General features: G+C 51.1%; 1 protein-coding gene across 1 annotated transcript in view; it reads left to right on the top strand.

Moving 5' to 3' along the window:
- Positions 1-13,775, top strand: part of FN1 (fibronectin 1) — a 162,997-nt gene that overhangs the window by 147,821 nt on the left and 1,401 nt on the right. Inside the window, exons 34-46 of the mRNA XM_056861242.1 lie at positions 388-501; positions 2,548-2,817; positions 4,495-4,682; positions 5,170-5,257; positions 5,501-5,677; positions 6,603-6,692; positions 6,898-7,077; positions 7,406-7,495; positions 8,864-9,336; positions 10,362-10,500; positions 11,105-11,269; positions 12,160-12,285; positions 13,539-13,645. Coding sequence (XP_056717220.1) covers positions 388-501; positions 2,548-2,817; positions 4,495-4,682; positions 5,170-5,257; positions 5,501-5,677; positions 6,603-6,692; positions 6,898-7,077; positions 7,406-7,495; positions 8,864-9,336; positions 10,362-10,500; positions 11,105-11,269; positions 12,160-12,285; positions 13,539-13,645 — 2,207 coding nt within the window. The remainder of the gene's footprint in view (positions 1-387; positions 502-2,547; positions 2,818-4,494; positions 4,683-5,169; positions 5,258-5,500; positions 5,678-6,602; positions 6,693-6,897; positions 7,078-7,405; positions 7,496-8,863; positions 9,337-10,361; positions 10,501-11,104; positions 11,270-12,159; positions 12,286-13,538; positions 13,646-13,775) is intronic.

Here is a 13,775-nt window from a genome sequence, read left to right as displayed (position 1 = left end):
GGGGAAAGACAGAGCCCCCTTTCCTCCTGTCAACACCTGCAAAAGCAGGGAAAGGAGCCGGCCCTCTTTTCCCCGCTCCCTGGGATGCTTTCGCGAGACTTGTGGGCTGGGGGTGAGCATGCTGATTCCACTCTTCCCAGGCGGGTGCTAAAAGCCCTCCAAGTGCACAACAAACTCCCCTGAAATGATCTCTAGAGCAAAGCGCTTCTGCATTTTGTGCTCTGGATAATTTGTAGGCCTAAATAATTTGAAGCAGCTCAACAGGGTAGAGCAAGCGGCTTCACTACAGTTCACACTCCTATACCAGTGGGCCACACCTTGAGATGAGGGAACTCTCCAAAAATGACGTTCTTTCCTGATGAATCTTTTGTTGGCATTTTGTTGCAGATCAAACCGAGGTCACAATTGAAGGGCTGCAGCCCACCGTGGAGTACGTGATCAGCGTCTACGCCCAGGGTCAAGATGGAGAAAGCCAGCCGCTGGTGGAGACGGCTGTGACAAGTATGTCGTTTGCATTTCCTGAGTTTCAGAGCAGGAATGTGGTGTCGCCTCAGTTCTGAACGGACAGGTTTTGCTTCCAGAACACTCCTGAAGTAGCAACAAGTGGCCTCGTTCTCACTAATGCCCTGGAGAGGCTGACAACCTCCCCCCCCACACACACCACACCACACACACACAAACACCAAAACCAGTACTCTGAGTTTCAACATAATGAGCCAACAGGAAGGAAAACCTTAATTGCCTTTGGTCAATCTGTGGGCTTGGGGGCTTTGGAAAGGGCCTCTATTTCTATGGAAAGGTAGCAAAGGTGATTTGACCCTCAGGCTGGAGAAGATGTTTTGAGGAGTATTTCGTTATTTAGTTTATTTTATTGTATTTATATCCTGCCCTCCCCCTTCCAAGGCAGGGCTCATTAGTGTGAAACGCTCTGGCTGTTCCTCTCAGCAACCTGTTGGGAAGGAGAATAAGGAAGGAAAATGAAATTATGTTCCTCCAGCCAGCCTTGCCCATCTTGCCTTCTGCTTGGTCAAGTTACAGCCGCTTCCAAGTATGAGACACATGGCCAAGCTGAACAGGGAGAGCTGCGTAAGAACCTAAGAGGGATGCTGCTGGATCAGAAGCCAAGTCCCTCCAGTCCAGCAATCTGTTCCTAACAGTGACAACCTGGACCGGCGAGCCCGCTGTCAGGGAACGGGGGGGGGGCTTGTGCCGCAGGCCTCCCACTCACCATTTGGCCCTCTGCTGTTACAGCGGCATTCCCCCAATGGGGAAGGGGACAAACTGAGCCCCAGCAGTTCTCTCCCTATGCTGCTCCTGCGTATGGAAACACCATCCTCTGGAAGTTTACAAAAGAAATCAAGAACTGAAAGAGAAACAAAGCAACCTCCGCAAAGCCCAAATATGCTTGTGTAAAACAAATCACCTTTTTTACCTTGGAAGACATAGAAACACGCAGCTAACAGCACCCTGCGATCAGTCATGGCAGAACTGAGCTGTTGCTTGAATCTTGTGGCAGAAATCTGGGGGTCGTAGAAACTGGCTTGCAGGTCACTATTAATGCATGTCTGCTCAAAATGAGGGTCTAATGAGGCTTACTTCCGAGTAAGTGTGCACAGAATTGCGGCCCTCGCTTTACCGATGGCGTGCAACTGGATTCCTGCTGGTCTCCACGGTCTAAGATTTGCTTGCAAAATATCTAGATACACAGAAGACTTTCCACAAGTCTCTTGTGAAACATCTGGAGGAAATGGAGGCAGATGTGTGACCTGCTTTGGGAACTCATACGTGCCAGAGCCCCTGCTGGTTGTCCAGATTAACCCTTCCAACAGGTGGTTTTCAGGCAAGAAGTGACTTTCCTTTGTGTTTACGTAGTAACACAAAAAATGAACCAAAATTCGGGTTTGCTAAAAGGCATCTTTAATTTGCGCTTGATGTATACTGTAGAAGTAATTTTCAGAAGCAATGTTTTGTCAAATAATTGATGTAAACATTAATAGGGGAGAAGGAAATAGCTGCCTCGATTCCTTTTACCATCATTTACAGCTTTGCAACTCTCCGATTCTGCTGGGTGCTCTTTGGGAAGGGGAGTTTCAAGCACAGCCCCCCCACTCCCAATGGCTGCTGGAAGGGAAGCTGTATGATCTCGGCCGGTGTGCCTTGAGATCCGAGCTCAGCCTCCCATCTGATGGGATCCTGTTTGCTGGTTTCTCAGCTGCTTACGAGCCCCGTCTGAGCAGAGCACCAATGGAAAGGGCCTTTCCTGAGCACACTGTGCCCGTGTGTGGGACAGTCATTCCGGTTTCAGGAAGGGTGTGTGTTCTCTGGCAAAGCTGACTTGCAATGGGCAGTCATGGCACAAGCTTGATTCTCGAGCACCCCAGCTGCGTTGCTGTAAATGTCCGGGGCAGCTAAGGAACCCCCCCCTATTTCTGAATACGCAGGAGGAGGAGATTGCTTTGCATGCCCCTCGCCCAAGTGCTTTGTCTCCCCTCGGTGCCTGCTTTCCCCCCTTTCCACATAACCTTTCACCATTAATTTGCCTAACAGACATTGATCGCCCTAGAGGATTAACATTCACCGATGTGGATGTTGATTCCATCAAAATTGCTTGGGAAAGCCCACAGGGGCAAGTCAGCCGTTACAGGGTGACCTACTCCACCCCGGAGGATGGAATCCACGAGCTCTTCCCTGCTCCCGACGGTGAAGACGACACCGCGGAGCTCCGTGGCCTCCGGCCCGGCTCTGAGTACACCGTCCGCATCGTCGCCTTGCATGACGAACTGGAGAGCCCGCCTCTGGTCGGAACCCAGACCACAGGTACCTGCTGCCCCCCCTGGCCTGGCCCCTGACATCTTTTTGGTTCCTCATCTGGGGGAGACCCAGAGCGAGGCGAGTGCTGGGTGTGGGCACTATCAGTGGGGGTGTCTTGTGTGTGAACGGTTGTCCGTAGTGCCTGTGCAGCCCCGGGGAGGCATGGTGAATCTCACACGCTCTGCAGCGTTTAGCAGCTGCTGGCAGCAGATTTCATGTTATTGTTGGTGCTGTGGTTTGTACATTCCACATATAGTTGCAGGATGCTAAAGGAATGGTTCATGGTCCAGTAAAAAGCCTGTACATAGGTTGCTAGAATTTCCATGTGATCAGGAACTAGTTTCTTGAACCCAGATCTCCAGGTATCAGTCCTTCATGCTCAGGTCACACCACATGGATTCAAAGAACTGGCACAGGGCTGGGTTCTGTGGGAATTTCACCTTCAGCACTTTTTAAAGACACCATTTAAGACACTGCCTTGAACCACAAGGAAAGACAGGGGATAAATGTTTTAATAAATAAAACCAAAGTTTTAGCTCTCTCACTTTCTTGTAAGTCAGAATGCCTGACTGTGTTGTGTTTGGAATCCCTCCATTTTAGGGGAGTCTTTGGATTTCTTTTTCAGCTAGCCCTGCCTTGTAATTTTCGAGCGGGACTGCCGTTGTCTCCCTACTCTGCTGTTTGTGGTGACCCCACTCCTCTTTGTCGGTGAGGAGGCTTGTCTTTGAGAAAGAAGGCTGGGCCGAGGGGCTGGCCTTGGGGGCCTTCCGGTTTTCTTCCTTAGCCTGCCTTGGCCATGACTACGAATGTTTGTGCCTTGGTGTTAGCCAAGTGAAGCCCATTTGGACCACATCTCTAGCTCTGCCTTTTCCATCCGAGGGAGGAAAAAGCCTTCCGTTCTTGCTTCAAAAAGAGCCAGAGGTTGAGAGGTTTGAAGCTGAATGCCGCTGCTGTCCAGAGTCACTTGACCCCAGGGTGGCCACAGTCACATGTGGGCAGCAGGACCTATCTGGACTGTGCCCTGGCACAGAAATGAGCACCCAGCAGTTGAGTGCCAACCTTGCTATGCAGCCCTTGGGAAGATCAGCATGCGTTGTCTGTAGGGATACCACACGCTTGGCACTGTGGCTGCTGGGTACCAGTTTTGCCCCCCTCCGCCTCCCACATGTAGCCCTTCCTAATGCTAACAGTGAGCAGCTCTACATCAGTCATTGGCCCCGGCATCTGCATTCCAAAGGGGCAAGACTCGAATCCAGCAGCGCCTTCAGGACTGACAAGATTTCAGGGGCATAAGCTTTGGGGAGTTAGAGCTCCCTCGGAGGAAGGGAGCTTTACCTCTTGAAAGCTTCTAGCCTGGAGATCTTGTCAGGTGCTGCTGAGCTACAATCTGGCTCTTCTGCTGCATCACCCACCTGGAACTGGCTGCATTCGACAGGGAGGATCTCTTTGAGAACCTTTAGAGCTTGGAGAAGGTGCCGGGACCCCTCCCCGCCATCCAAACACAATTCAGAAAGGCGCTCTGGATTGGAGTGCCCAGAAGGAACGGCGCGAACGGGCAGCATTTCTTGCACGTTCCCATTCCTGGCTGGAGTGGGGGAGGGTCTGCATTTGCTAAAGGTCTGGTCGAAGAGGATGCGGCTACTTGCAGAGCAGTCCCGATTTTGTCCATTCTCAATTTCATAGCAATCCCACCGCCAACGAATCTGAAGTTCATGCAGGTCGCCCCAACCAGCCTGACTGTGACCTGGGTGGCGCCGAATGTTCGGCTCACTGGATACCGACTCCGCATGAATCCCCAGGAGAAGAACGGGCCCATGAAAGAAATCCACCTCGCTCCAGACAGCACGTCTGCTGTCGTCTCTGGACTCATGGTCAGTCTGGCCTTTTTTTTTTCCTGGGGTTGGGTTGGGCAGGTTGTGAATTCAGTTGTGCTACTAGATAAAGATTTGGATGGCCCCAGAGTAAACAAGGACATTTGTCTCCTGGGGTTTAACATGCTCAGGGAAACTTCCTATTCTACATGCATCTTTTAAAGAAAGAGATACAAGCCCTTCTTAGAAAATAAGGAATGAAAAGTTTGCGTACGATCTCTGTGTATTGCTTGTTCTATATGTATTTTGATTATGTTTGTTGCAGAATTGTCCTTTAAATTACTCCATCTTAAGAGACAACAGAAAATTGGGGCATTTCCTTCTTCCTGTAATATAAAAATCCTGTTGCTGATGTCTGCGTTGAGATATAAATGCTTCATACTGTTAAAAGTATCCAGACTATAAGCAATGAACAGGTGTACTGAAGTGGCTAACGTCTCCTCCTGAGGGATGTAAAGCTGATGCTTCCTGATTTTGTTTCTTCCAGATGGCAACCAAATATGAAGTCAGCGTCTACGCTCTGAAAGACTCTCTGGCCAGCAGACCTGCCCAGGGTGTTGTTACGACCCTAGAGAGTAAGCTAGCCTATGTTGTAAAATATCTCCACAGGCACTGAGCCAGGGGTGGGAAAACCTGGGAAGGTCTTATTGGGATCAGTGGGTTAAATCCCGAATAAGGACTATGAAAATGGAGATCCTGGGTGTAACGGCTGGGTGTCTCTGTGATGGCTCCCCAGGCTGGAGAATGCTTGCTGGGGCATTTTGGTAAGTCCTCCATTTTATGACTGTGGATGAACACCGTCCCTCTTTTCTCTGCAGACATCAGTCCTCCTCGCAGGGCCCGTGTGACGGATGTCACAGAGAGGACCATCACCATTGTGTGGCGCACCAAGACAGAGACCATCACTGGCTTCCAGATTGATGCCATCCCTGCCAGTGGCCAGAACCCAATTCAAAGGACCATTCACCCAGATGTCAGGACCTACACCATCACTGGTATGTGAGAAAGTGCGGTCCTGTGTTCGAAATACTTGGCAGGAAATATGCCGAAGGACCACTCCCAGTTGTATGATGCAAAACACAGCCTGCTCCACAGGGGTTGGACCTCAACTGGACTATTTTTGGGGGTGCCTTTTTGGTTACATTTTGGAGAAGGGTACAAAAGGGGAGATAGTCCTGAGAAAAACAGCTGCTGCAGTGGAAACATTCAGAACCGATGGTTTGGACTCAGATCTGTAAGATTCTTAGTGCCCCTGGGCCTTCCCTGGCAGTCTCGTAGGTTGCTGAGGAGGCAGCCGCACTGAATGGGCGACTTGGCCGAGGGCGGCTTTCCCTGTCCACCCTGAGGCTCCAGCAATGGGAGAAGCACCCTCGGGTGGCTGTGTTTCCCCTTCTGGGCTCCCAGGGGCTCCCTCTGCACAACTGGCTTTTCAGCCTGTTTCTTGCATCTGGTGACATCTGGTTTTCTTCTCCTCCCTTTTGTCCTCATAGCACCCCTGTAAGATGCATGAGGCACAAATAGTCACCCAGGGAGCTGGGATTTGAACTTGGGTCTCCGGGATTCAAGTCCCCTGCTCTGACCATGTGAGGTCTCATGAGCTGTCCTTCTCTCCCCAACTTCCTCTCTGCCGATGGTGCATTGTCTGTTCCATCCTGGTGTGAGGGTGGCCCCTTCTTCTCTGGTTTTCCAAGTCCCGGTTGCCTTCTCTTCATGTGCATCTTTTGCACATTGTCCCACATTTCCAGTAGGAAGTGGCATTGTAGGCCTACCTCTTCCATTAACAGCGGCCCAACCATGGCGCTTGTACGTGGATCCCCCAGAAGGACCTTCTGGCTGTCTGATTGACCTCCGGGCAGGAGGCCGTGCTCCCCAGAGTAGCCCTTGGCCTGAGGTTCCTTCCTGTTTCATTTTGCACTGCAGGCTTGCAACCAGGCACTGACTACAAGATTTACATCTACGCCTTGAACGACAATGCTCGCAGCTCCCCGGCCGTGGTTGATGCTTCTACCGGTAATGACTCTGACACTTCTTAACTGGAATGATGATTTCCTTTCCCTTGGTTATGTAGATCATTTATAGCATTTTACAGCCATGTTTTCCCCTTTGAGAATGAAGCAGAATGTTGGTATGAAACGGCTGAAATGTATGGAAACCCTCTGGGGATGCGGCAGATGTCTTGGCAGATGTTGGTTCAAGTGGTTTTGTTTCTCCTCAGCCATTGATGCGCCATCCAACTTGCGCTTCCTGACAACGACAAGCAACTCCCTGCTGTTCACCTGGCAGCCCCCCCGTGCCAAGATCACCGGCTATATCATCAAGTACGAGACCTCTGGGGGGCAACCCCGGGAGCTGTTCCCTCGCCCCCGTCCCGCCACCACGGAGGCCACCATCACGGGTAGGCCCATCTGGGAAAGGGGCTCAGGGGCTTCTGCCTCGTGGGAGTGGAGGTGGGTGGGCGGGCAACGTTTCCAGAGTGGGAGCAGCAGGAAGTCTGCCCTCCTCCGAATTGCATGGCCACGCCCTGGGATCCATCTCCTGGTTGCTCGGGAAGGTGATGGATCCTAGGATATGGCAGGCAAGTAGGCTGACCAAATTCTAGCTGTGTTGTTCCAGAATGTGAACCATTCTGATCCATGCAAACCTTATCTTAAACTTTTAAACTGATCCTGAATAGTTGTAGTTCGATACCATTTAAAACCGGGCTGCTTCTGATCCTCCCTCAGGTCTGGAGCCAGGGACAGAGTACACCATCTATATAATTGCTGTGAAGAACAGTCAGAAGAGTGAACCCTTGATCGGCAGGACAAGAACAGGTACCAGAACCTTCCCCTGGCTGAGCATGGAGAGCGGGGGTGGGGCGGGGCTAATGCCATGGCAGTGCTGAACATTTCCTTGGGTTTGGACACAGGGGGAGTCAACTCAGCATTCTGTGTGTGTGGGTAGTTACACATTTCAGGTGCTCTTGACTTTTTGAGCAGGTTGTTTTATGCAAAGTAATCATTGGTTCACTTTGATGGGTTTGTTTAGAACATGATCATTTTTGAGCTCTTGTTTGGAAGTGAGACTGTAGCACCCCCTCTGAATCCATCAAAAGCGAGGGAACAATCCAGCCACAGATGAACCACAAATGAAAAGTCTCCAATGTTTTCAATGGGAGCTTCCTTTGGTTTGGATCAGTTCTTGCTTCTAATGAGTTCATAGCAGAAGTTCAGTCAATGAAAACTGATCTTGCCTGTTTTGGGTCTGTGTAGCTGGTTTATACTCAATTGGGATTCAGAAGCTGAGACTCAGAGGCTGTTGTTTGTAGAGTCCTCTCTGTCTGTCCCTGGCTCTTCTGTTTCTTTGTGAAACTATACATCCATCAACCAAAATGATTTTTTCCTAGGAAAGTGTAATTGAAGTCAGGAGTCCCTCATTCATGGATGAGTTCTTTCACTTAACTTCCTTCATCCCTTAAGTGGGTGATCACGCTCAAGTTAGAAAGGGGTCCAGGGGTTACCATCCCGGGATAATTGAGACCTTAATAGGGCCAGAGTGCCTCAGGCAGTAATACTTCTTCTCTTGAGCAACAAACTACAGCTATAACTATTTCCAAAATGAACAGAACACAAACATATCTGTAGAAGTAGCTCACAAAAGCTCGTCCCCTGCCAGAAATGTTGTTCGTCTTTAGGGGGCTCCTGGACTGCTGCTCTTTTCTGCTGCTACAGACAGACTATCACAGCTACCCATTGTGATCTACAAACGTTTTTGCCAGTTGAGACTTTCTTTGAGGTCCTGAGGGTGTTCTTGGGCGGTGATTCCATAGTCATGTCATTCGTTTGTCTTCAACAATTGAAAGAGCATGCAAACAAGAAGGCTATTAGCATTTAATCCAGGGGTGTCAAACTCAAATGTTACGAGGGCCGGATATGACATAAATGTCACTTGGTTGGGCTGGGCATTGCCTTGCCAGCCCAGATTGAGAGGTGGGGGTGGCTGGCTGGCTTGCGGGCCAAATAAGAGCTCTCAAGGGGCCAGATTTGGCCAATGGGCCTTATGTTTGACACCCCTGATTTAATTGTTTGACTCTAGCACAGTTTTTTTGCCAGTGCAGCTGCCTGGTGCGCCCCATAACGCATGTGATGCTTGCAATGGCCGGAGAGCTTGGCTTGACTGCTTCTAACCTTTCTTTGGCTTAGACGTGCTTCCACACCTGGTAACACATCCCCACCCTGGCCAAAGCGGACCAGAGATCCTGGACGTGCCGTCTGTTGTAGAGCACACGCCTTACCCGTACGACTCGTATGACAATGGCAACGGTATCCAACTTCCAGGCACTTCCGGCCAGCAGCCCATTCTGAGCAACCAAGGCCAGCAAGTCTTTGTGGAAGTGTACGGGTCTCGGACCCCTGCGAGAACAACGGTGGCCACTCCAGTAAAGCTGAGACCTCGACCAAATGTGGATGAAGAGCCTGGCCTGGTGAGCCAGCACCCCATACGCATCCCAGACCTGGACGAGCCTTCCTATCCGCACAGCCTGGGGCCCAGGAACAACCACACCCGGCTACAGGAAGCCCTTTCCCACACAACCATCTCTTGGAGGCCCTTTCTGGAGAGCTCCGAATACGTCATCTCCTGTCACCCTCTGGGAAACGAAGAAGAGCCCGCAGAGGTACTGTCCCATTTTGTTTGATTCGAGAACACTTTTTTAAAACCGTGGCTTCTGCAGCTCCTCCAAGCAGCTGGGAGTCTCAAGCAGATGATGGGTTGTAACCGTGGGGAAGGGAGGAGTGTCGTTGAAACAGATGGAGGGGGGTTCCTCAAAAGCTGTGAGCAACTGGCAGGATACATGCTAAGAGGAGGAGGATGGTCAGGCGTGGGAGGGTAGAGGGTGCCCTGGGTTTGCTATGTACAAAATTGCAAATATACTCAATAATAAAGGGAGGGAGAGAGAGAGAGATGGAAACTGCTGCACTGTATGCTGTCTTACCACATTTCCAACATTCTCTCTCTGTGTGTTTATAATATATGTGTGTGTTTCACAGTAGTGTTTTAGTGCTCCAAAATTGCACAGTTTTTCTAATGGAATGACCACAGAATTTAGACGGTTGCTGTAGTCCATGTGGGAGACAACCAGAACACAAAGCGGAGTTTTAGCTGAGGGGAAAGAGCAGATTCTCCCAAGTTGTATAAAGAGATGTGAACCCTCAGTGGAACTGAGCTGCGGACCATCTCCATGAGAGGGCTGGGAGTGGGGGGCTGTGGGTGGACCAACCACGTCACACTGCGACAACCATCGTGGCTGCCTCTTTTCCTCCTGGCCGAGTGGAAGGGGCCAGGTGGGAGGGGGCAGGCAAGCTAGGAGCGAGTTGAGATGAGCAGGGAGAGGAAGGGTTGGAAAAGGTAGTAAGTAAGAGGGAAATAAAGGAAAAAGCTTTCTAGGAAGGAGCAAAGAGGAAGAGAAGAGGGAACCCGAGGAGAGGCAGGCAGAGAAGTTCTGCTGAATCCTAAAGGCGTGGACACCCCCCTTGGGCCGCCCAGATAGGGAAGATCAGGAGCACAACTCTTGGATTGGGCAAAACCAACTCCTGCTCCAGAGACTCTCAAGAGGCCTCAACCTGTCTCAGAACCGGTCTTCTTTTCTTTTTTAAAAGCCAAAGAGAGGATTCTTATGCTTTGCCTTTTTTCCAACCGCAGTTCAAAGTCCCCGGCACATCCTCCAGCGCAACCCTAACTGGACTGACTCGAGGCGCCACCTACAACATCATAGTGGAGGCCGTCAAAAACCAAAGGCGGCACAAAGTCCTGGAGGAGAAGGTCACTGTGGGCAACGCCAGTAAGTGGAAACGGCTCCGTTCTTCCTTGAGGTTTTAGCCTTAACTTAGGGGAAGATTTTGTAAATATAATAGTATATTTATCAGATACCTTTTTGCCAGTTATTTACTTGGTGTGGTCGCAGTGGAAGACTGAGGCCAAAGCACTGCACAGACCGGCACGCTATCCGAGGGGTTTTGCAGAGGGCTTTCTTGCTCCCCTCCGGATAGACGAATACTCACTGCATGGGATAGGAGCGTGGGGGGCCTTTGCTAGCCTCGGACCACAGGCTGAGTCCAGGCACTGAATGTGGGTGGTCAACCTCAGCTGTGGCCCTTTTCATACTGAAACAGGTGATCCTTGTTTCCAGGCCAACACCGTTAGTGTCGGGATGTTCACTGCAGCTTGGCTTCATCCTAGTAATCCTGGCAATTTGAAGGATTTCCTCTTTCCATTTTTTACAGATCCTGGCAATAACATTTTTGTGTTTGGGGATCAAAAGCTGAGGGGGAGATGGTTCTTGTCTCTGGGGAGAGGCCTACCTGAGCAGCAAGCTTCCTTAGGGCTGGGAGCCTGTTTGATGAAAAACTGCTGTTGTGCGCCTTCTAATTCTCTGTGTTTTCCAGTTATTGACCGACTGAACCAGCCCTCGGAAGACAGGTGCTATGACACGTACACGGGCTCTTCCTACTCTGTTGGTGAGGAATGGGAGCGGCTGTCCGAGTCTGGCTTCAAGCTCTGGTGCCAGTGCCTGGGCCTGGGCAGCGGGCACTTCCGGTGCGACTCCTCCAGTGAGTAGCCGACGGGGGATGATTGGGCGGCTCTCCAGGGGGCCGATGGGTTCTCTGTGGGCCAGGCATGACTCGAAGAGGGGCCACCCCTTTGACCTTGCTTCTTCCCATTGGCGGCTACATTTTATTTGCTGTTTGGCTTTGTAGTTATCAAAGGATGAGTTCGGTTACAGGAATCGTGATTGTATCCCCATGTTTGTGAGATGAGTAGAAGGTGACCGTGACTGTTTTATGCACTTCTCCCTGGCAGCTACTGACTGCCAGCCCCATCCTGAATAAAGTCGTATTACGTGAAGAGAATCTGATCAGTCTCAATACTGTGCCTGGATCACAGCCTGAATCTCTTCTTCACCTGTGATAATCCCAACAGCTGCTTAGGGAAAGAGTCACAAGATGCCTGAGAAAACAATCTGTGCTCCTCGGCCTTCCCTCGGCCTTCTGAGTTGTTCATCTGTTCCAGTAGTGAATCAGAGGTTGAGAGGAATGGAAAGTCTGTTGTCCTCCCCCCCACCCCCAGCCAGATCAGGTTCCCTGGGCTCACCCTGGGACGAAGGATTTGTAAACAGCGACAGAACTGGACTGGATGGAGCTCATAACTCTGTGGAGATGGCTAGCCAACAGGTGTGGCTGGAACACCCTGGAGTTCCTCGTTGCTGTGGGCGGGCGGGCGCTGATGCCCGAGCCACAATTTCAGAGCCCTGGCTGTCTGGCTGCTACTCCACATGGGTGGTATCTGGAGAAGAGGTTTCAGCTTCTTTGTAATTGAAAGACTGCTCTGTACTGCAGTCCCGTGCTCAGAAATAGCCGTCTCGCTCAGGCCGGCAAAATGGCCGGAGAACGGATTCCGCTGGGCGTGAGTGATGGAGCGGCCGTGACTTTGTCTCTTTCAGAGTGGTGTCATGACAATGGTGTCAACTACAAGATTGGGGAGAAATGGGACCGGCAGGGGGAGAACGGCCAGATGATGAGCTGCACCTGCCTGGGGAACGGGAAAGGCGAATTCAAGTGCGAGCCACGTAGGTACCCCCCCTCCCTCGGCACCCCCACACACACCTTGGGTTTGCTGTGGTCTCTTATCTGTTCTTCCTAAAAGTACCTGAAGGGAAGTTCAGGGATTATTTTAAATACAGGATGGGGGAAACCCTCCGGTGTCTTTAAAGTATGACGTGTCTTTCCAGTGTGGTCATTTTTGCTTATTCTTTGGAAGTTCATTTGATTCATTCTTGCTAAATTAATGAGGCAGGCTTGCTCCTTCCTTGTGAACCGGAAGGCAAGGCAACAAAGTGGCTGCATTCACACATAACAACAAACCTGGGTTTGTTAGTACAGGAGAGCGCCTTGGGAAGCCGGAGTCTCGTTTTCTCCTTCCCTTACATGCAGCTCAGAAGTCCCCCCCCTTCTGTGCTTTCAGGCTGGCTTAGAGGTCCAGAGATCCATCCAGTGTGGCATTTGTCCACATTACAACTCGTGCAACGGATTAATTTCTGCCATGTGACCGGGGGGTTGGGAGCCCAAAGATTGCCGAGCCCCCGGTTGCCTCCGGTTGCCCCTGATCTGCTGCTGTCACCGTGGGGATCTGCCCCGCTTCGGTGCTGCCCTCTGGAGGAGAGCACGGACATTGCATTGCATTGGAAAATCATGAATTTAATTTTATTTATCCCCATTTATACCCCGCCTTCCTCCCCAGCGGGGACCCAGAGGGGCTGTCGTCATTCTCCTGCACGTGGGTGACTGGGCCAGGTCACCCCATGAGCTTCCACGGCAGAGCAGGGATGTGAATCTTGATTCCCCGGATCCAGTTTGATCACCTGTTCGGGAGGCAGGCAGCCTTTAATCAGCTTCCTTTCCATAAAATGTGGACGTGCCCACTGCATAGAACTGTTCTGTGCTGGAATAACGGAAACGTCGTAGAGCCCCCCCCCCCCCGGCCAGTGGCACAAATTCCCGCCCCACCCAGTTTTGGTCTCCCCAGTTGAGAGGCAGAACCTCTGCAGCACGCCGGCTGTCTGTGAATGAACGGCCCTAAGCACTGTTCCTTCTTTTGCTGTCTTCCGTGACCATGCCTGTGGTTTGCAGGGGAACGGGAAAAATTCCTGCCGCCCAGGTGACCTGTTTTCTTTTTTAAAACAAAGCTCACACTGGAGATAACTGCTTCCTGTAGTCATTTGGCATGTTTTTAAAGATGAATCTAATGAGGCATATGGATTACCTCTCTCGTGGTACAGAATAAATGGTGATGAAATTTGTTCATTCCTGGGTTTTTTTGCAGACGAGGCAACTTGCTATGATGACGGCAAGATGTACCAGGTGGGGGAGCAGTGGCAGAAGGAGTACCTGGGCGCCATCTGCTCGTGCACCTGCTATGGGGGGCAGCAGGTAGGTGCTGCTGGGGCGGTGAGGGGCCGCCTTCAAGAGGAGGGGGCGGGAATTGTGGGAAGGCTTTTGATTTTACACACTTGTGGAGTCGGTCACATTTTAAGAATGTTTGTCTCAAAAGTGACTGATA

This window comes from Euleptes europaea, chromosome 15 (genome assembly GCF_029931775.1).
Source record: "Euleptes europaea isolate rEulEur1 chromosome 15, rEulEur1.hap1, whole genome shotgun sequence".
NCBI lineage: Eukaryota > Metazoa > Chordata > Lepidosauria > Squamata > Sphaerodactylidae > Euleptes > Euleptes europaea.
This window is presented reverse-complemented; position numbering and strand designations above follow the sequence as displayed.